General features: G+C 38.9%; 1 protein-coding gene across 1 annotated transcript in view; it reads right to left on the bottom strand.

The window, feature by feature from the left end:
- KCND2 (potassium voltage-gated channel, Shal-related subfamily, member 2) overlaps positions 1-23,237 on the bottom strand; it is a 704,821-nt gene extending 681,584 nt beyond the window's left edge. Inside the window, exon 1 of the mRNA XM_006882669.1 lies at positions 22,114-23,237. Within this exon, the coding sequence (XP_006882731.1) occupies positions 22,114-23,228 (1,115 nt within the window). The 5' untranslated portion in view covers positions 23,229-23,237. The remainder of the gene's footprint in view (positions 1-22,113) is intronic.
- Between the last annotated feature and the right edge of the window lie 1,151 nt (positions 23,238-24,388).

The following is a 24,388-nucleotide window of genomic DNA, read 5'->3' as shown; positions in this document are numbered from 1 at the left end:
AGCAGAATTGGATGAGGCGTCAATCCATTGTTCACGGAGTCATTATGAGTCATACTGGACTCAACAGCATGTAACTACAATCTATATACAACTATTAAACTTATTTAAGCAGATAGTACATACTCTGAAAAATAACAACAAACTTTTTTTTTCTGTTGTGTCATATACCGCTGAAAACCACAAAGGGTATGAAAAATCTATTTAAACAGAGATTAAGAGACGAATCTCTGCTACTATCTGAAAGAACCACAGCCATGGTAGGAAGCGAGGTTATAAAGTAGTTTTCCTTTATCCTCACTATCCGTGCCTATTGGCTGGGAGAGTCCTCAAAGGCAGCCTGAAAGTAGCAAGAGGAGAAAACAAAATGTTCAAATTCCCTCTAATTCCATACTCTATAGGCTCTACAGGCTCTTATGTGATGAAGAAGAATTGATATCTGACTTAGATTCTTTCCAAATGAAGCACACAATTAGTAATGTCCAAGCATGAAAAGTCCTCTGACATTATACATTCGGCGAGCACAAGTGTATTTTTAGCAGCATCCTTTTGCTGCAGAATCAGCCAGTAGAAAAGGCAAAGAGTTAAATTCTCAATCCTTTGGTTTCAAATGTCAGGTCTGCACAGCATTTAACCTCTCCTGCTTGCGTCTTTGGTTCACGGTGCTAAGCATATTGCCTGGCACACAGAAACAGTTAATTATTGACTGCAATAAAATTTGGATTCTGTGTTTACTTGCCAAGTCCTATATATAACTGTGGATGCCCTCCCGACCCCCTACAATTTGTGGCATATTCATCTGCCTCAGCACGAACACAGAAGAAAACGAATGTTCAGCTCTATGCAACACGAATACCCACTAACGTGTATGATAAGTTCTGTTTAAAAAAGTTAATACTCATAACAATGCACATGCTTCAGGGGGGAACTGGGCCCTGTAGGGTTTTCATGGCCATGGCATTTTTGAAAGCAAACTGTCAGGTCTCATTTCCAAATCCCTTCTGCATGGACTCAGACCACCAGGTTTTGGTTGTTAGCCCAGAATGTAACCATTTGCATCACTAATATTTTGAAACAGGTGACATATAAGCAAAGGCAGCTTTGTTACAAAGAGTTAAATATTACACATCCCATATTACAGATTATGTGACGTGAGGTTCAAGTATGAAAACTATTTGACAAGGTTCAAATGCCATCTGTTTCAACCTCTATTTCATTTTATTGCTAGCATTAATTTCTCCAGCTTCCTAAATCTGAGACAAATTTTCATGCCTGTAAAAAAAAAATACACATTTTTCCTTTCATTTGTTCCAGGAATATGTATTAAACACTTATGAGAGACAAAACATGTAATAAAGTGAGATACAAAATATGTAATGAAAGTAAAAACATATAGAAGAGTATCAATATAACTTCTAAGTAAAGGTGGTGTGGTCTGTAGGGATTTGAACCACTAACTCATTCACAGCAGCGCACTGAAAAATGGGTGGGCTCTGATTGGATAAAGTCCAGTCACAGCAATCCTCCACTGAGTTTCTGAAGTCTAAAGAGAGGAAACTCTCTTTCTCCCACTGAATGACTGGAGAATTCAAACTGCTAAACTTTTGGTTAGCAGATTGGCACAGTACATACACTCCACCAGGAAGACGTTGTTGTTAGGAAGCATCAAATTGAGTACAATTTATAGCACCCTTATAAAACAAGAGATCTAAACCGTGTCCAGTCCTGTGTCTGCCTCATCATCTCTGGTGTACCTGAGCCCCTTCCAGCAGTAACTGAGTCAATCCATTTGGTTGACGGTCTTCCAAGCATGATGTTCTTCTCTCCTAACAACACGCCCAAAGTATGTAAGACAGACTTTGGCAGCTTTGCCTCCAGGAAGTATCCACCTGTACTTTCTCCCAGGAATATCTGATTTTAATTTTGGCACTCCGTGAGATAATTCAGTACCTTTCTCCAAAATCACAACTCAAAAGTGTCAATTTTTCTATTCTCCTCACTCATGTCCAGTTCTCAGATTCCTAGTAATTATAAAGACCTTGACCTGAATCAGGTGATTCTTAGTCTTCAAACTGATATCATTAATTAATTAACAGATAGATAATATCTATATATGCATTTGTGCACATGTGTTGTGTTATTGCTCTGTACTATCCAGTTAGAACTCACAGCTGAACTTTCAGCTGGTTTTCAGAGGCAGTAAACTACATGGAAGGAGACCATCTATTTTTGTGCTACAGAGAAACTGGTGGATTCAAACTGTAGGCCTTTGTGTTGGTAGCACAAAAATAAATCCTTATGACTAAGCCACCAGGACTCTATCTTGAAGCGACCGGGGCTCCCCATAATACACATATATTGTCATATATGTGTAGGTTTTATTACATGATACTGAATAATGTGCTAGCTAGAGGGTATTCTAGATCTAATGGTGCTGCATCAGATTTGGAAATATTCTCGATTTAGCCATTACTCATTCTGATTATCTATATACGTCAAGGGCATAATACTTCCTGATGACATAAATCTGGAAATATAGCAGGAAGCTCAGAAAAATCATTCAGGAGTGAGATAGACAGATGAAAGCCAACAGCATGGAAACATAGGAAATTTCTTTCCAAGGTGAAAGAAAATGATCAAGAATTTGAAAAATAATTCTACAGTGGAATTAATCAGCATATCAAAAAAGTGAGAGTTTATGTTTCATTTTTGTAAAGACTGTTGAGCTGAAGGTGCTGAAGACTGCATCTGTGGACAGTTTATTTTTGTACATAGATATTTGTGTGTCAGAGGATGTGTGGGTGAGAGAGAAGTAGCTAGAACGTATGATGAGAATATAAGCGCCTAAAATTGAATGGACTCCTAACTCTTCAGTAAAGAGAAAAACCCAATCTTTATTCAGCACCCATGGCAGTGTTCCAGACATTGTTAGAAAATCGGGGGAAATTTCAACTAAGGTCTGAGGTTCTTTGAAGATAGGCTTTTTGTCAGCAGGCATACTGAGGGCCCTTTAAACATGAGACTCATGGATTTTCTTTTCCCTTATTTGCTTCCTCAGGATACTAAGAATGAACAGAAATACTATGTGGGCTTAGAAAGAACTTAGCAAAAATATACTGAATATGTAGCTCTTTAATCAGACTTACCTCTCCAAACCAACTGAAATAAAAGAGGGGAGTGAAAAAAAACCCAACTAGGAGAAAGTCTATCTTTGACTGAATGTTTGAAATTTTTATTTTACTATTACAGATTTCAAAGGAAGCTCAAAAATTTAAAATACGGGCAATGGAGTCTCTGACTGATGTTGTCTGGTGTTTTGTTGTTGTTGTTGTTGTTGTTGTTAGATGTTCCTAAATCTACTACAAAACATAGTGATGCTATGAAAAACACATAGTAAACTTTGTCCTTTACCCACACCATCATCTGACATGCTCAGCTCCGTTGTTGCAGTCACCATGTCGATCCATCTGTATCCTGCCGCCCTTCTACCTTTCCCAACATGATGTTTTTGTCCAAGAACTGGCCGACTTCTCTGAAGGACATGTCTAAGTATGCAGTTGTGTGGAAAGACAACTTGGTGCTCAACAAGCTCCCCAATCCTTTCAGCATGAAGTTACATTTTTGTTCATTCTGTGGCTCTAGTCTGGTAGAAGCAATAGGTTTCCATCTGGAGTCCTAATCAGAGACACAAGAACTAAGCACAATAATTCTTTATTATAACTTCTCTGATAATCACCTAGAGGAAAGACTTTGTTTATCATAATTCAGACTTGTTACTCAGGAAGTATACTACATTTTTGCATTTTTAGCTTTAAAAAAAACACCCAAAGAATCAGTTTCTTAAATTGTTAGCCCATTATGCAGATGACACAACCTTGCTTACCAAAACCAAGGAGGATGTGAAGCGTTTGCTGTAAAAGGTCAAGGACTGCAGTCTCCAATGTGAATTGAAACTCAACATCAAGAAAATAAAGATTCTCCCCATTGGGCCAATTAGCAGCACAATAATAGATGGAGATGATACTGAGATTGTTAACAATTTCAGCTTACTCTGTTCCACAATCCGCAATCTTGGCATCAGTAGTCAGGAAATCGAAAGATAAATTGCATTATAGAAATCTGCTGTCAGGAACTCCTCCAGCATACTCAAAAGCAACAGTGTCAGTTTAGAGACTAAGGTGCACCATATTCAGGCCAGGGTCTTCACAATGACTTGCTGCATCAGAGAGCTGGATAATGACTATGGATGATAAAAGAAGAATTGATGCATTTGAGTTGTGGTGCTGGAGATGAGTAGTGAACATTCCATGAACTGCCAAGAAAACAAATAGGTATATCCTGGAGAGAGTGAGACCAAGTTTCTTCCTGGATGCAAAAGATTTTGAAGCTCCACTCACATATTTTGGGCATGTGGCCAGAAGGGAACAGTCCTTGAGAAAGGGTATCAAGTTGGGAAAGGTAGAAGAAACAGCATAGAAGAGGAAGACCTTGGATGAGATAGAACGATACAGTAACTGGGGTAATGGCATAAGTGTGTCAGAGACTGATTTGGGAACGAATAGGGTTCAAAGCTACTGCGCAGAGGGTCACTGGGAGTTGCAGGTGACCTGACAGCTCATAATAACAATGATAGCCCTAACCATTTGAATTTAAATGTGTGTTTAATGGAGTGATCACATTTTGGCTCCATCTTTTCTACTTTTAAAATAATTAGTTTGCTTCCTTTAATTTACCTTTTATGTCAATGGGAGTAAAACTAAAAGGTAGCAGATTAAGAGAGAAAATCCCTGCACCACATGACGATAACACAGCACTGCTGATGAGCAAGGTTGGTGCCTATCGTCGAGCAGATGCCCAATACACGCACTCTTTCTCCTTGTCCCGTCATACCAGTCAATTGCCTCCATCCATACACACCTTCCTGTCTCTCTGAATGTGTATTATCTACTTAAGTACTGAGGGCTCACAAAAGGTCTTCCTGTCTACATACTTGAATGTAGGATAAATTAGCCTCACTAGATTAACTTGACATGAAAATCTCAAAACTTTCATATCAACTCTCCTTCCTATTATTAATACTGAGAAATTTGCTTAAGATACTATTTAGTAGGACATTAATGATCAGAGACTAGGTTATCTATTTTTCAACCAAATAAGATATTTATATTAAAAAAACTTTCATCCAAATAATTAACATTAAAAGAGGGGAAATGGATTTTAGTTCTTGACCATAGGAAATACCAGTAAATATTTTACTCAGCAGTTCTCTTTACAAATGGACTTTTTGGAAAAATGATTTATTACATACTTTTATATATCTATATGAAGTCAGCTAGACAGGACAATGACCATGAAAAGACAATTTAATAGTTCAGTATTAAATTATCAAAAGAATTTGTACATAAAACTTCCTTTATCCTCAATAACAATCTGAGAATTCACAGTAATTTTTTAATGTATCTTTAGGTTTTCTGAAGCAGTGTTGAAATACCTAATGTATTAAATACCTAATGATAAAATGAAATCTTTCCAAATCAACTTTCTGCTCATGGAGAAGAGAACAATCAGAAGGAGTTAAGGAGATTAAACTGTACACACTAACGTCCAAATTATTTCATTTCAGCTTGATCCCCTGCTGATAATTCACTTTTCAAACCTGGTCATATTGAGTCAGATTCTTTATTTCAACAAAGGATGCACATAAAAATCACCTATAACAAGAGAATCTATAACAATCCTCTAGGGCACTTGTTAGAATGTGAAAAATTAGTCACTTAATTATGTTGAGAACTATTAAGATGTACTGTATTTACTACATGACACAAGCTTGTTGTTGAAACTGAAGAGAACATGAGGCATTTACTGCAGAAGGTCATGGACTGCAGTCTTCAATATGGATTAAAGACAACATCAAGGAAACAGATTCTCACCACTGGGCCTACTGGCAGCTTCATGATGGATGGAGAAGAGATTGAGATTGTTGATAACTTCAGTTTGCTTGGTCCCTCAAGCAACACTCTTGGTATCAGCAGTCAAGAAATCAAAAGGCAAATTACACTGGGAAAGTCTGCTGTCAGGAGCCTCTCTAGAGTACTGAAGAGCAAGGACGTCAGTCTGGAGGCTAAGGGATACATGATCCAGGCCATGGTCTTCACAATTGCTTGCTACTCATCAGAGATCTGGACAATGACCAAAGATGATAGAAAAATAATTGATGTCTTTGAGTTCGGGTATAGAGAAGAATATTGAACAGACCCTGAACTGCCAGGAGAAGAAAGAGGTAAAACCAGTTTGCTTCCTGGAGGCCAGGATTTTGAAGTTCCATCTCACATATTTTTGGCATGTGGCCAGGAAGGACCAGTCCTTAGAGAGGGAATTCATGCTTGGAAGGGAAGAGCAAAGATCCAAGATGAAATGGATTGAATCAGGGACTAGAGCAATGGAATTAGGTCTGTTGAAGACTATGAGGTCGGCACAAGATAGGGTACATGGAGCTAATGTACATAGAGTTGCTGAGAGTTTCAGGCAACTCAATGGCACATAACAACAACATATTATATTAAATTTTAAACATTATACCTAATATTGCCATTATTAAATATAGTATATATAATACATATTTAATTTCTCTAAAATGAAGGCAAGGGAGTTCTGACGACCTAGGGTTAAGGAGTTACACTGCCAGCTCAAAGGCACGTGGTTCAAGTCCACCAGCTGCTCCTTGGGAGAAAAATGGACAGTCTTCTTCCAAGAAATATATAATCTCTGAAAACCCACTAGAGGGTCAGGTATGAGTAAATTCTAACTTGATAACACATAACAACAACAACAAAGACTAGTGAGCTACATCAGTAGACAGTTGGACAAGGAAAGATTATTGAAGACTTGTTGATTGAATGCACATTTTAAGTCAGAATTCAGAAGGCATTTACACCAGGAAGTAGTGGTACAAAAAGAGCAAGAAAATACTGCATGGTTCAAAATCAAGGAAGGAGTATGTCAGGTGTGTGCCCTTTCTCCACACTTTTTCAATCTATTCAGGAGGCTGGGATCTATGAAGATGAATGTGGCATCAGGCTTGTAGAAAGATTCATTACCCATCTGCATTATGCAGATTATGCAATCTTGCTCACTGAAACTAAGGAAGACTTGAAGTATTTGCTCCAGAAGGTCAAAGACTTCAGCCATCAATATGGATTTCATCTCAACATCAAGAAGACAAAGATTCTTACCAACTGGAAATATCATGAAAGATGGAGAAGAAATTGATGTTGTTAGCAATTTTGTCCTTCTGGGGTCCAGAATCAATACTCATTTTGCACTAGCAGTCAGGAAATCAAAAGACAAGTTGCTTTGGGAAGTTTGCTGTCATGGACCTCTTCAGAGTGCTAAGGAGCAATGATGTCAGTCTAGAGACTAAGGTGTGCCCATTCCAACCCATGGTCTTCTCCAATTACTTGCTATGCATCTGAGAGCTAGACTATGACTAATAATGACAGAAAAAGAATCTATGCCTTCTAGTTGTGGTGACAGAGAAAAGCATTGAATGTATCATGGACTGCCAAGAGATCAAACAAGTTTATCCTGGAGAGAGTGAGACCAAGTTGCTCCCTGGGGGCAAGGATTGCAAAGCTCCATCACATACTTTGGGCATGTGGCCAGGAGGGACCAGCCATTGAGAAGGACATCATTATGTAGGGTACTGTTAGCTTAAAAGTTACTTTTCTCCCCAGCTATTTTGTTAGCACTTTTGGTCTCCAGCAACCTTAACTGCAGAAAATGGTCTTGCAAATCATCAACAGGTGTGGGACTAAGATAAAAGAGAGAGTGCTTTCCACACTGTGTAGCATGGCTTTAGGTAGACTGGAGCAAGATCCTTGTGAGAGTTAGACCCTGGTGATAATGGAGGAGAGACTATGACATGCGGTGGAGAAACTGGGACAAAGTGTAACCACAGGAGCCCTGAAAGAAAGGGCACAGTTAAAGCCTTTTCTGTTTTGGCTGGATAATGAAAGGAAAACTGACTGTTGAACTAAAACTAGAGTCTGAACTAATTGAAGAATTGTACCTTAGGACTGCTGGCTAAAATATGGACTTGTATTGGGTGATATTCTTTGCTTCCTCCAATTTCCAATTTAATTCCCTAATAAGCCTCATTCTCAGTACCACAGTCTGAATGAATAAACAAACCTCTGGTTTCTGATGTGGCTCTAGGGACACCAAGGGCCTGGGCTACCGGCTTTTGTTTATCTGTTTTCTGCTCTAGAGTGGTGAAGAGCTGTGCTAGTCTCACTCCTTCTCACCCGTTCAGAGAGATGCTTATGGCCTTGTGCCCCTCGAGCCTATCTTCTGCTCTCTAGACAGCTTGGTGGGGTGGAGGATCAACATAGGAAAGGAAGACCCTGGATTAGATGGATTGGCACGGTGACTGTGGAAATGGGGGCAGGTGTGTCAGAGACAGTGGGATTGGCTCAAAATCAGGCAGGGTTCAGAGCTATTATTCATAGGTTATAAGTCATAGTCAACTCAATAGCCCATACCAACAATGGCAATAACATCAATATCTCATGTGGCACTTATGTATATACATTTTCTAATACAATTACTAAATTGTATAATAATCTTCTGAGGTAGATATTTTTACCCCACTTTTAAATTATAAGGATACTCAGCAATAAGCAATTAATAACCAAACCAACATCATTAAACTAGCATTCTGGGATACTGAAATTTAGTGACTTTAGTGAATTATTTGTTGGGTTGCTAACCCAAGAAAAAAGGAAATCTTCTCCCAATGACATTCAGTTTCTCAAACCCAAGGAAAAGTTACCATGGAATGGAATTGACTTACTAGCATTAGGTTGGGTTGGTTTTGAGTTGGTATTTGAATCTAGAAAATCTCTTTTCTATTATCTTTAAAGATTCAAGATATTTTCAGGTAGATCATCAAAGAGTTACTGTAGGTGGAAGGGGCATATTTTCAAATAGCATCTAGTTAGTAAGATTTTCATATGGAAAAACTTAAAGCAAACAGACCCAAGTTTTCACTACAGAAATTCTTCTATTAGAGTTTCATAAACTAATAAATAAAATATTTTTAAAATAAAAAAGGGTAGAATATAAAATATAAAAGATTTCTTTTCACCTTCAACATGACCTCTTCTTTAATGTATTATCATAATAGTCTCTTAGAAAAGTAAGGGAAAGGTGGTGTTATCTATGCAAAAGGAATACTGGTGGCACAATGGTTCTAAGTTTGGTTGCTAACTATGAAATTGGCTATTTGAACCCACCAATCTGCTGGTGGGGGGAAAAGTCCTAACAATCTGCCTTCATAAAGATCTCTTGTGAGAGAGCTCTATTCTGTCCTGCAGTGCCAATCAAATCAATGGCACATAAAAACATGTATATACTAACATATGTTGTATACTAACATATGGTATATACTAACATGTCTAATACTTCTTTTCATACTTGTGTGTATATGTAGATATGTGTATCTGAGCATGCATAATCATTCACATATAATTTAGTCATATTTGAAACAATATGTCGAGGGCCAGAAGCAGGGCACTGGATAATGTGGGAAGTAATGAAGTGACAGAGTATAAGAAATGAGTCGTCTGTAAAGTAGTTTCTTAATTTATTCAAACTTTGGCTTAAAATAGTATACTTGAGGACACACTGCCAACATTTCCTACTTGACTGATAACTGCCTCTATTTAGTTTTCTCAATAAAAGAACATTACATTTCTTCAAGATAGTTGTGGAGGTATATGGACTCTTCAATAACCATAGGCATTTTATTTTCACTACCCTGGGACTAGGGAAACCTAGAATAAATAAAGTCCTATTTTCAAAGACAAGAGTTTTAGAGTTATTTTCTAAATTACTTTCTTCTTACTGAAATATTTACTATGTTATTTTCTCACATGGTTATGATATTTGTATACTTTTTATAGTCAAAAGCGGAAATGTTATGTGTTTTTTTTAAAGTAGGTTAAAATGTACACATTCCAATCTAACTATGCTTTTCAAAACAACTGTATTTTATGTCAATCATAAAAAAAATTTCAAAGTTACCTGAAAGATGCGAAAGTAAGATTCATCTTATTTCCATAATTAAGAATTTCTTGAAATGGAAGTAATTTCCTTTTGACATTTACTCTTATATCCTATTTCACAGTGATGTATCCCTTTCTGAATGTCTATGAGTTGCTTTGCCATTAATTTTTTCCTCTGACTATAGCAATATCCTGATGAATTAGAAAATATGCATTCTTGCTTAAACCTATTTGCAAAAAATTATACAACTTTTTAAATACAATACCATTTTATAACTACCAATCAATTAAACATCAATTTTAACTCTTTCACAAGAATAACTAAGGCAAACATTTAAACAAAGTGGAAGCTAAAACATAATTTCAATAATGAATATATGAATGCAATGTTTATCAAGATAGATAGCTTCAGGTTGAAAATATTAACACTGAAAATGTAAATTGTAGAATTGTGTAAAATCAGATTTTAGGTCTTTTGCTAGATTTAGGTCTTATCTCAAACACACACAAAAAGGCACGATCTACTGAAGCAGCGTTCTTAGTTTCTTTATCATATTATAAATGCTTGCTTCATAGAAATCTTCTTGTTCCTTTATTTACTTTATTTGCCAGTCATTTGGGGCAATAGCCTTGAAATAATTTTATATCATTCCTCAAATTTGATCATTTAGAACAATGCCCCAGGAATTTCATCCCATGTTAAATGCACAGATCTATCATAGAACATGTTAACTCTGTCTATAGTACAAATTCTATATAAAAACCTGAAAACAAAAAAAAAAATATCATCATAATACGGCTGGAAGACTAACCTGTGCCCTGGTGGTCTAGTGGGTAGGTAGTGTACTGCCACCAGAGGTGAGGAATTTAAATCTACCAGCTGCTCTGTGAGGGAAAGATGGACAGTCATTTCCCACGTGATTTACAGCCTCTGAAAAGCCTCTAGAGAGACAGCTATGAGTCAGATCTAAATCAAAGCTAATGAGTTTTAAGTTCTGTTCACATAGTGGAACGGGACAGCACCAATAATCCCCTACATTACATGACAACAGCACAAAATTATATGAACACACCAAAGAATGTATGCAACATGGTAACTTTTTATAAAATTTTTTAAAAACCCAATTGAGAAATAAATCTTTTTTTAAGAATTATAATTATAGTACACTGGATGGTGGTTATTTAAAAGAAAGAGACAGTGGATGATAAAAAAAATAAAGAACATATAGTTTCCAAAGTCCATTGTGGTGATCAAGTTGATTCCAATGCTAATTGCTACCACATCATTCATTCTTCCTCCCCCCCTTTAATTACTATTGTGTTTGTGGAAAATACCAAGCACCCCCTACGTGCCTTGAGATCTTTGTGATTCTTTTCCCTCGTTGTCTAAAATTCTTCTTTCAGGCAATCTCAGTACTTATTCTATCCCTTCAATTAGACATGTGATCAAATGCCAGTGCCTTAGAAAGGCCTTCACTGTCTTCCCAGTCTCTTTCTTTCATTTTATAATGATTGACATTATGAACTGTGGACATCACTGCTGGCATTAATGTGTGTATTTGCATCTATTTACTTTCTCTCCTTCTAGAACATATGGTTTTTTCACTGCTGTGGTCAATTACAGGTAGTAAGTAATCAATAAAAATGGCATAGTTCAGTGGGTGGAGGTGGAGGGAAGGATCTGAGTGATAGGGTAACGATGGGCAAGTTCAATGGTGATTAATTTTGTAAAACATAATGCATGAGAATGACTGCATGAAACACAGTGTGAATGAGGAATAGTGTGAAACACGTTGTATATGAGCTTGGTAAGCAAACCAATAAAAAGAAAATTTTTAAAAATCTATTAGACTGTATGGAATCTGTGAGTCAGAGTTAGGTTTCCTGAAAATGACTGCTACAGGTATAACTCCGGGTTTCCAAAGTAGTTGTCTGCATTCTTAAAAGTAGAGAAAATTAGTGTTTTGGAATAGTCAGGCTACATAAGGCAAGGTTTTGTATTTTTGTTGTTGTTGTTAGAACTAAGACTTCCCATCCTATTTCACATAATTTTAACTGTATCATTCATTCATTCCCCTCCACATTTTTAACTTTTGCTAACTCATTCTCTATCCACCTCACACATCTTATGATTTGGATCTTCTTTACATAACATACTTGTCAAAACTCAATAGACAGATTTTATAGACTATTATAGGCCAGGATCTGTATCTCTATCTCCATTTATGCTTTGTTTACTTGCCTTTTAATCACTTGAAAGGTGAACTTCTTTCTGACCAAGATTGCACATATCTCATATATTATTTTTGGATGATAATTCAGTAGTTTAAAAAAATCAAATTCTGTGCAATTGCATAGAGAGAGATCAGCTGGCCTAGTGGATAGAAAGTGATGCTACCAAGCCAAAGGTGGGTGACTTTAATCCGCAGCCCTCAAGCCTGTTTTTAATTGCTTATGGTTTAACATTTTTCTAGGTCATATCACCCTGGTCTGTCCACTTGCTGTACAGAGGTAACTCGTGGTTGCTGTGAAGCTTAACACTGTGACACTGATGTGTCAAATGCGAGAATGGTTACCCATGGTGGACAGTGTTTGGTGGAGCTCCCTGATTAAAACAAGCTTGGAAGCAGGAGTGGCGTTGTCTCCGGAAACCCTATGAACCTGGAGAAAGAATGAAAGTTATGTATAAATGAATGGTGCAAAATGGGGGAAAGGCACTGGTTTTTGTAGAGGTGAGAGAAATGCACCTTTCTAGTGGTAAAATGCCATTATATGTCTTTTCGGCTTGTGCATTCATTGGGCTCCTCTTTTGTGGATGGAACAGGGCATGAAAGAGGAAGTAACATATAGGTCTTTACTAACTAGATTACACATAAGAGGCATCACCATATAATTTCCAAAGGGTGCTGATGTTTTCCCAGCCTCCACCAGAAAACACTTAACAAAACAAAACAGCCATTGAAAGCCATTGATTCTAATCTTTGCAGAATTCAGATGAAAGAGAGAAAATATGCCATAGTCCTCCACAAGAGCACAAATAAAAACAAGATTGCAATTTATTCAAACACAGTATTCAAATCATAAATGTTAAAGTTTTGACATGGAACTAAGAAAAAGAATTTTGCTTTGACTATCAGACTTTATGTAGTTACAGAAAAGAGTTCAGGCCTTTTGTTCATAGGGTTGCTATGAGTTGTGCTCAACTCTACAGCACTTAACAACAACAGCAGCTAACTATTATGGCTTTTGAGATAGCGCTGCTCCTTGGCTAAGGACTTTTCCACAGAGTGCAGAGATGTCATCTTACACAACGTTCAGCTGTGTACTAATCTACATTCTTCTATATTTTTAGCAGACCTGCATAACAAGGTCCCCAAAGGTATGAATCAAAATACTTCCCATCTAGTTAGAAAGGCAAGAGACAAAATTATCAATTATATATCAAGTAACACTTAAGTAACACTGAGTGTAATTCGAACAACAGGCTTGGGAGGTAGAGAAGGGTTCATGGTGAAGGTCAATGTAAAGGGTGACTCTCAAAGGAGAAAGCTAAAGGGCAGAGCATTGAGATGGAATCATCTCAAGCAAAGAATATTGCAAACGTACACCGAAACCAGAGCCGCTGCTGCACCCCTGGGTGTAATTTCAATTCCAGACCTTATACTACACCATCAAAACTAGACGCCAAAGCTGGTGGGCAAATGATGCTTATTTCTGTCTATAACATTCATGTTCAGAAAACTAGATGAGACATATGGTGAGCAGAGAAGAATACAAAGTGGAATCATTATTACGGCTCAGAATGGGGAAAAAATAATAAAAAATACAACTTCTCTTTGAGTGAATGTTCTTTTCATCATCCCTGTTCTACCAATGAAACTGGAGTTAAAGTGCACTGTTCTAAGGAACTGCAGGGCAGCAGTGAATGGATGTATAATTCAGGCAAAATAATTATAATGTACTTTGCTCTCCATCAGGCCAGTTCAAATACTCTCCATCAAGTACTTTAGCCTCAAATGGCCTGAAGTCATTAGATGAGAACACAAATTTGTGTTCTATCAACTGGGCATCTTCATGATGGACCACAGTGCTGCGTAAATAAATAGAGTCAGCACTGACACATAAGGAATGAAGAGAGCAAGTCACACAGAGGAGAATAAGGAGAGAAATGTACCAAACTAGTGGAGTGAGTGTATCGCCGCGGGTCGTGCCGTCCACAATGAAACCTGCTCCAAATCGGCCGGTCTGAATTCACTAGAAGCTCAGAAGGAGAAAGGTGGTTAATTTCCTCCAATGTGATTTACAGCTTTTGAAAACCTACTGGAAGATCGGCTATGAGTTGAATCCAATTTGACTGTAATCAGTTTTTTGGGATTTTTTCAAAATTTCTTTTTATTTATTCATTTCTGCACATTTTCTTCTTCCCTCCCCTCTCCCCCTCAATCAGTTTTTTGAATGGAATAAAAAGCCTGTCTGTTCCTTTTCTTCTCCCTGTAGTATCAACAAGCACCTCTAAAGAGTCAGTAGAACACTTCTCAAGTTAAAGTCTTCGGAAGAAAAGATATATGAGCTATGAAATTCTCCAAATCATTTCAACAACTTAAATGTGGGATTATGGGTGCATAGCAACCATGCATGTCTGAAATGAGGAATTTCAAATACAGAATTCCTTCCACCAGGGACTCAGAGAAGAGCTAATGAGAAATGCGTATTTCAGTAACTCAGTTTCAAGGATGAGTTTAATTAGGATGAAACTTCTGACTACAAAATATAAAACACTAAAAGAAAGCATAATAACTAAATAATTCAGCTACAAATCAAAAAGCCCCGGTTCAAACCCATGAGCTTCCCTGCTTATGAAAGATTATGCATTCCACTTCTTTAGACTTAAAAGTATGAGGTCACTAAGAGAAGAAATTGATTTAATGGCAATGGTGACTTGTTAACCTATGACTGTGCAGACTATTTCCTTGAGATAAATGCATGTACCTATACAATTCACTACAATTTACTACTTTGACTTCCCTAGAAAAACAACCTAAGTGAATCTGTCCCCGATTCTAATAATTCCAAACATTGTTTCTCATTCTAATAATGACTAAAACACAGTTGAGACATTTTTAGATCCAGCACTGGCTACCTATAATGCTAAAAGAAACATCTGGGGGTTTTTGTTTTTTGGTTGTTTTTTTTTTCACCCCCTCTATGTCCTTTTCAGTCACCACCAATGAACCTGTTTTTATGGAGAATCTTATACAAGTACATTAAGTTGTTCTTTTGTTAGGTGTTATCAGATTGACCACAAACAACTCTTGCTGATGTCAGGAGCACCAGGTCACAACCCTGTCCTGTCCTGCACCATCCTCATCATCCTCACCATGCTTGATCCCACTGTGACAGTCCTTGTGTCAGTCCATCTCATCGAGGGTCTCCTCTTTGTGGGACCTCTACCTTTCCTGGCACAATGTCTTTTATAAAGGACAGGATCCCACTGACCACATTCCCCAAAATAGGTTAAGAGTATACCAAAATAAAAATAGATGTTACCTGTAACATGTGTCTTCACCAGAGAGATACATTTGATGCTCTCCACCTTGCAAAAGGTATGTTAGATTAAATAGCTTATGGATGGATCAGACAGTGACTCTATTCATCTTCAGCAGTAGCTTGGTAAGCCAAGGGTCTCTACAGAAATGATTCTGAATGATGGATCCTAAACATCCACCAAAACTATACAAGGTGATAAAAGGAAGATGCTATTTCATAGGTTCTCCTTTTTAGCAAGCTCTATCTATATGTACGTGTGGACTTGGGAAGCCCAGTGAAAAGAATTTGTGCTGCCCTCTCAAAGGCACATGGTTCGAATCTATCAGCTGTTCCACGAGAGAGAATGGGCAAATTGATTTTTTATTAAATGCCTCTGAAAACCCACCAGAAGGTCAACTGTGGGTCAGATCTGACTCGATGGTAAACAACAACAGTCTACATGTTTGATCATCTTCTCTTGAAGTACACGAGAGATTTTCCTAAAGTATGGTTAAAGAAATTGCATTGAAAAATTAGCTTGATTTTTGTTTCCTAAAATAGTAACTGATGAAACATACTAAAATTGAAATCTAGAAAGATAGTTCCTCAACATCAACTGCTGGCAATTATGTTGTGGTTAGGTGCCGTCCAATTGCGTAAGACTCGTAGAGACCCTGTGAACAACAAATCTGAACCTTGTCCTATGCTGTGCCATCCTCATCATCTCCGACATACTAAGCCCACTGCTACAGTAACTGTCTCTACCCATCCATTTGAGGGTCTTCCTCTCCGGTGCTGTCTTTTCACCTTTCACACATGATGTCCCTTTCCAAGGAATAACCTCTCCTCGCGACATGTCCAAAGTATGTGAGACGAAACTTCATCATCTTTTGACTCCATGGAGCACTCTGGCTGCACCTTCTCCAAGAAATATGTCTGTTCTTTTGGCACCCCCTGGGATATTCAGTACTCCTTTCTAACACCACAGTTCAAAGGCATCAATTCTTCTGTCATCCTTATTCACTGTCCAGTTTTCAGATCAAGTGACCGAAAAGACTATGGATTGAATCAAGTGCACCTTAGTCCTCAAAGTGACATCACCGCTTCTCAATAATTTGGAGCTGTCCATGACTACATACTTTCCCAGTAGAGTACTCTAACAGTAGACAACTATAGTTATGCGTTCTTGCATGTCCATGAAACATTCTGTGAAATAAGACAGTGTATAGTTCAAATGTGGTACAAACACTAAATTATAACCTGGTCTTCTGAGCATCTCTAGCAAGCTTCACACCTTAACAATGATTACCAACAAGTTGAGAGGGATTCACTTTTATGTCTTGTCCTCAATCACCACAAATTAGCAATTTCTCCAGCTCTCATGGTTTTAGTGGTAAGGAGATGTGCTATCAAACAAAGACACCTGGTTCGGATCTCTAGCTGCTCTGTAGGATAGCGAAGGGCCATCCTCTCCCGTGCACTTTATTGCTTCTGAAACCCCCCTGGAGGATTAGCTACGATTTGGTTCTGACCTGGTTATATATAACAACAACAAGAACATTTCCATTAGTTTTGTAGCTCTCAGAGCTAATCCTTTAACAGCTTGGAGATCCCCTCCCTTTGATAATAAATATTGTTTTATGATTTTTAAGTGCAATATACCTAAACTGTGAGCAAGAGCTATCATTCAATGATTGTCCACCTTCGTGTTGTTCAATAATATTTTGTTTAATTTCCTCATCAATATTTCTCCTTTGTCAAAACTGCTTCCATCAGCAGCAGTGGTTTTATTGCATTTGGAAACCATTATGCACTCCATAAAAATATATTTGAAGGAAAGTCAAGCAAAGAAACAATTCTACCATAGTGATAATGTGTGAAACAAGAGATTGGTTGAGGCATCTCTCAAGTCAAACATACACTGTGATATGGTAAACTTTTTAGATGCAAAGTACAGTACAATGCATATAGTAAGTCAGCAACATAGGCACTTATTACAACTACAAAAAGACATATGTATAAGTGATTATCTATGCACTACCCCCATTATATGTTTTACTTTGTGTACAAGGAACATAGGATACTTGTGTGGAATGAGGGAAGCTGACTATTGCAACGTTTTTAGACCACAGACATATATGGAGTTGGACATCGACCAAACAATACACATGCATGATTATACATTGTTTCCTTAAAGACTCAATCCTACCAGATGCATTTCTCATGAGTGTACAAGATAAATGAACGTCTTCATTTTCCAGGTTTGTTCAGAAATAACAATGATGTCTGAAGCTAAAAACAGAGTCTTATCATAACGAACTCTACAAAAATATATTGTAGCTTCCTCTCCTATGCTAATTTTTTATTAAAATAATTTTGTTTTAAAATTAAAGGAGAGATATAAGACATAAAACTAGCATTTCTCAAATTCTTAAATTCTATTCTCTCAGTAATGCAATGTAATGCAATCTCTTTTTCTTAAAAAGAATCTAAGTAGTTAGCAAATAGGACCAAGAATGCAAATATCACCTTGCATAATAAGTCCGCACATTAGTTAATCAGCTCTCCAGGGATACTTCTAAGTCAGGTATCAGGGAGGGATAATAGGTAAACTGAATCTGGACACTAGGAATGTATTTTCACAAAATAATTTTTGCTTCTTCATAAACTTCTGGAAATGTACTAGATTTGGCAACAAATAATATCATTTATATGAAAAAAGAAGATAATATGAAGAAAACAAATTATTTGTTGAAAGCCTTTAGGGTAAAAAGGTTTTCCAGGTTCTTTTCTCTCAAACAGTTTATGGTAGTGATTACAGTTCACACTGGTAGGGCAGCAGGGTGTAAAAGATGGACCAGGGTTTCACAGAGCCAAACCCACTACCATAGAGTCCATTCCCACACAAAGCCAGTCACCACTGATATCCAAGGCTTTACGTCTTTAAGGAAGGACACAGTCCGTATTTCTTCCAAACAGCTGCCAATAGGTTTGAAGTGTCAGCTTTCTGGTTAACAGAATACCATGTCTAGCACTGCATCTCCAGAGGTACATCAAGACCTAGCAACAACAAACAAGTAACTCTTTGCCATCAAGTTGGAACCAACTCATACATAGCTCAACCACCAGTGGGTTTTCAGATAAATCACACAGGAGAAGACCACCCATCTTTCACACTCGGAGTGGATTTGAACTACCTCCTTTTGAGTTGGCAGCACAAATCCTTAACCACAAAACAACCGAGTTTCTTTAAGACCAAGGAGAGATTTCTCAAATATGCTCACAAACAGTGCAGGCACAGATCTACGTAGCTACACAGCAATACGCTGATTTATCTGTTATGAAATCTGTACTTTTTAAAAAAATAATTTTAATGAACATTTACAGAGATTTTGGATTTCCATTCATTCATTGCTGCACTTCTCTCCCCGCCCAGCCCTCTCTCCCCACCCCCCAGTTCACTCCTCTCTTTCAAAAGTAAAAGAAACACTCCCTCCCTGGTATCTGTACTTTTAAAAAGACTGTTTTGATGCTTCCTACTTTAAATAATAGGAAGTGGCCCAGACTTAAAACTGTTTAATGGAATGTGTTTTATTGCACAACTGAGTATTGTCCAATGTGGCCTGAGAGATGGCATCTAAGTGATTAGCTCAGCTTTGAATAACAATGATCTTGATGTACTTCTTTGGATAACCATTCTATGAGCCAGAATTTAGCTTATGGAAACCTACATTGTGTTAAATATTCATATATATTCTTTAGTTGAAGTGACTGTATTTTGATTACATGAACATTTCTATACCACGTAAGCACATAATTCTATCTTGCTAGCTCCCGCATAGTTTCTATCACTAAAGCCATATTTTCCAATCACTGACATTTGTTTTCAACTTTGACATTCTAATAGTCAATAATTATCAATACATCTTAATCACCTGTTAGATCTGTTTTAAGCTATACAAGGTGTAAATGCCTTCAATTATGAATTGTGCTCAGCCAATGAAGGTCTCAAAAGCTTTACACCATTCATGCCATAAAAGCACATTCTCATTCAAGAGACAGTTCTTACCAAACTACTAGTCGGAGGAGGGGTTTTTTTCAACATGAGGGGGTTATCTCCTGACACTTTATCAGCCAGTTTTCTACAGTGAAAGCCATAAAGTTTTCACTGACCATTTTTTTTCTTTAATGGCTCACTAGCTACTTCTTTCCAGTCTGCCTTAGTCTGGAAGCTCTGCTGGAACCTATCCAGTATGTGTGATCCTGCTGATATTGGAAGTGCTCCTGGCATGACTTCCAGATTCACAGGACCACAAACGGCGTCACCGCAATGCAACAAGCTAACTACTCAATGAGGTCTTAAAGGTAAGACTGCTACCTTCTATCATGATGCTTAATTAGTCTGATTTCTTAGAAATTCAAATGTCTACTTCAGTGGAAGTTAGATCATAAATGTAACTCCCACTTTACTTCCAAGTTCTCAGAAAGTGAGCATTTAATTGTTCAAATTCACTTATATGTAGAACACGTAGACTAAATCAAACACATTAGGCATTATGAGATTTGTGTAAAGCATTTTGAAAAGAGACTCTTAAAAGTATTTTATCAGTATAATAAAAATAATCAAAAGCCAAAACAGTTTTCAAAACAAAAATGTGAAAATGGTATCAAGGAAAAAGAACGACACTGGTTGTCCCTGCCTAGAGCTGAATTTCTAGCCAGTATAATCATTATTGCATCAAAATTTATTATAATCATGGCACTCTTATTAAACCATCAAGCAAGTGTATAGTATTAAAATTTGTGAGGAAAAAATAAATATACATATTTCCTTTTTTAATACCTTTATTCTACTAATACTATATATATAAGTCCTCTTATGATTCTGATGTGCCTTATTATAAAGTAAAAATTGTGTTCTATAATATTTAATTTTTCTTAATGATGTCATATAATAAAGACTTTTAAAAAAATCCCAGAACTCGAACCTCTCTGATAAGGAATTAGCATAAATATTGCTAAATATTCAACATCCTGTTCATAAGATTGAAATGTTACTCAGATAATTAAAGGGAAGTACAAACAGTAGGATAAGTAGGATATGGGTTTTCCTTAATTCAATTTAGAAAATGTACATTAGGTCTTTCAAAAGTTTGTAAAAGAATAAATCAAAATAACTATTGTTTTATTTTTCTGTAATTAGTAAAAAAATCCATATAAAACTGCTTATGATTTTGCCACATATTAACATGAGAAATTCTGTTCAACACAATATGACTAATAAAATTATGTTGACTTAACCACACTGCCTATTAAGGGAGCCAATTAAATTAGTCAGAAACACGAAACTTAAAGAACAGCCTTGGGAATAACCTTTTTTTTTTTTTTACAGCCATTACAAAACGTGTATTGAACTGATTACCTATGCAAGAAAAGTAACATAAAGCTGAAAAGAGGCAGTAACATCACTCCCTGGCTTATCTAAGAACTAATAAAAGTAAAAGGCTCTCCCCTCTTATTTTATTAGATTCTCTAATCCATAAACTGCTCGGAATTTTCTGCAGTTTGATTAATCCTTATTAATCATTCACAATCTTTTTTATTTTTTTTCTGTCACCTAAAAATATCTCGAGCCATAACATTCTATTTTAAAGAACCACATTCATTCAGAAAATGTCCCTTTGGATGAAAACCATTATTATTCCAAAATTAAAAAGTGTACAAAAGATTCTAGAACAAAATCTCAAGCTGAAATTCTAGAACACAACCAGTCCTTGGTGGCTCTCCAAGCCAAGAGGCACTACTCTTCTTTCTAGTTTTATTTAGGGAACATTGGCCTGATGGAATTTGCAGTTTCTGAAAATTATGTAGCTGGAAGTCTGAATTTGAAACTATGAAGTTAAAGTTTTAAATATGCATGTCTCGCTCCACTACATCTTGTAGATTTGAACTGTTCTAGCCTTCAAGTTCGGAAGCATTGAAGAACCTATTAGCCATTATGAACTGCAAATATATGAATATGCACATACAGATTATACAATCCTTTCATAGTGATAGCTACAATAACATGTTTTATAATGTTATAAAATAAGATTTATGGTTCTTAGAAGAGGAAAAATACATCTGACAAGCATACATTTATATGAAAACAATATTTCAAATCTATATGGAAACTTTTGAGTGCAAGGATCACTTTCTAGATCAATATTTATTGTGCATATTCATATCGTTATTTCGACATATATCTTGTTTTTAATTATCACAACACTTTATCCATGTGTGCATACAATCTTGTAAATCACATCCTATCACTTTCAGGCATCAACACACAACTTTTGCCAGCAACTTCTCATATAACACAATCTATGGAGCACCCACATTTCATAGATCAAAGAAGTCCTTCAAAGCCATTTATCCAATGCTTTCCTAAAATGACTGGAGGGGGTGGAGAGGGGAAGAAACATTGTCTCTAAGTTACCAGACAATCTCAACCTCCATCTCATTCATTCTCCTTGATGGTACCTACCCTAATGTTGTCATGGTGACGATGGTGTACCAGAAGGCAGCAGGGATGCTGGTGAACTTGCTGGCAGAAGACCCTTTCTCTGCATAGAACATCACAGTAGCGAAAATTATGATCGCCATCGTGAGAGAGAAGAGCAAGAAGCCCAACTCGGAGGCGCAGCTCTTCAGAGTGTAGCCCAGGATGCGCAGGCCTTGCGAGTGACGGGAAAACTTAAAGATCCGGAAGACCCTGAAGACGCGCAGGGTGACGAAGGCTCCACTGACATCCTCATTGTCCGTCATCACCAGCCCAATGTAATAAGGCAGGATGGCCACCACGTCGATGATGCTCATGACACTGCGTACAAAGCGGTACCGACTGGGCGCTGCAGCCAGGCGAAGCAAGTACTCAACGGTGAAGATCATGACGCAGGCCGTGTCCAAGCAGAAGAAGGCCACTGCGTAGCGCTCACCACAGGGCAGTTCTTTGATGTGGCCTGGGCTGGACCCACATGGCACCGTCTCCACCACGTTGGCAATGACGGAGACAGCAATGAAGAAGCCCGTCACGTAGTAGAAGACCAGGGCCATAGTGCTGGTGTGGGGGTTCTCAAAGGCCCTCCAGACCCTCTGGCGCGCGGTCATGGTGGGCAGCGCACTCTCGCCAGTGTTGTCGGTGTCGGCGTCATCCTGGAGACGCTCTGCGTTCTCACGCCTGCGGTCCTTGTACTCCTCGTAACAACAGTCGCCAATGATCTCGGGGATGAGACCAAAGAAGGCCAACTCTTCGTCGTATGCAGAGATGCACTCGTGGCGTGGGTAGTGGAGCTTCCCGGTGCGGTAGAAATTCAGGATGTGGCGGAAGATGTCCGGGTCACGGTCAAAGAAATACTGCTGCGTTTCTGGGTGGTAGAAGAAGTCCCTCTCCGAGCTGCCCAGCAGGGTGTCCGGGTAGCGCTCCAGGGTGTCCTGCCACGTCTGGAACCGGGTGCCACTGACGTTTAGCACAATCAGAGCATCTTGAGTCCTCTTGCGCTCCTGCCTCGGGGGAGCTGGCATGGGCCCCGAGGCCACGGGCATCCATCCGATGGCCGCTGCCCTGGCAAAGGGTAGCCATGCTGCCACCCCTGCCGCCATGGTTCCTTGGAGAGGTGGAGGGTAGGGGTAACCAGGCCTGTCCAATGGGTCGGAGGAGCCCTGAACACTCCTTTAGTCCTCTCGAGTGCAAGGAGACTGCCAAGGAATGCAATCCGAAGGTATCACTGGTCCTAAAGTGGTCTCCTGCTGAAGGTGCAGGACACAGGAGGCCAAATGTCCCTCAAAGACTGGTGTTGGGGCAGAAAATCCCAAGTGTCCTACCCGTCAGCACTGCCAGAACCCTGAAATCCTCCGGCAGCAGCTGAGCTCGGCACAGATCAGCACACAAGTGACTTTAGATGAAGCCGTGTCTTCAAACAGGTGTTTGTGGCTCCTCCCCACAGAGCCGTCTGGACAGTGGGGGGTCTTGGAGGTGCCTGTAGAACGGAGGAGAGGAAGGGCAGCCACAGTCTTCAGATGAATTCCAGACCTTTTCTTCTTTCTCTTCACAGGCTATCCAGCCTTCCCTCTCCAAGTGTCCCTTCCCGCCAAAGGAGTCTCAAAAGGCGACCTGTTGGAGACCTGGGCACGGCCGCTGCCCCGTGTCTGTCTTTGGGGTCCAGTCGCCGCACCCCACTCCTGGCTAGTTGTTCTCAGAAATGGAGGTGATGCGCGGTGGGCACAGTGGGGGGCGTTATGACAGATAGACCTCCCCCATGCCCGCAAGCATCCCCGAGGGGCCCGCCAGGAGCGTTCGCCCAGTCGCCCTTCACTCTGTGCTCAAGTTTAGCCCAGGTGCGGGGTGACAGTTGCAGAGCCCGGGAGCTGGCAGCAGCCGCCGCCGCCGAGGCGGCAGCAGCATCTGGCACCGCGCGGAAGGCGCCTCTCCCGCGGTCCGTACCTGGCCGAGTGCGCGCGGGGCTGGGGCGCACCGAGACTTTCTCCTGACCGGGCCCCGGGAGCGGGGACAGCGAGGCAGACAGCCCGAGCCGCCCAATGCCAGCCTCCGAGAGCGCATCAATAAAGCTCCAGCGAGCTCTGCGCCCCTTCCCCTCAACCTCCATCTCATTCATTCTCCTTGATGGTACCTACCCTAATGTTGTCATGGTGACGATGGTGTACCCGAATGAAGGTCTCAAAAGCTTTACACCATTCATGCCATAAAAGCACATTCTCATTCAAGAGACAGTTCTTACCAAACTACTAGTCGGAGGAGGGGT

The sequence above is a fragment of the Elephantulus edwardii genome, unplaced genomic scaffold, assembly GCF_000299155.1.
Source record: "Elephantulus edwardii isolate Elephantulus edwardi_28Jun2011 unplaced genomic scaffold, EleEdw1.0 scaffold00022, whole genome shotgun sequence".
In the NCBI taxonomy this organism is placed as follows: domain Eukaryota; kingdom Metazoa; phylum Chordata; class Mammalia; order Macroscelidea; family Macroscelididae; genus Elephantulus; species Elephantulus edwardii.
The sequence above is the reverse complement of the archived record's forward strand: the minus strand, read 5'-3'. Positions and strand labels throughout refer to the sequence as shown.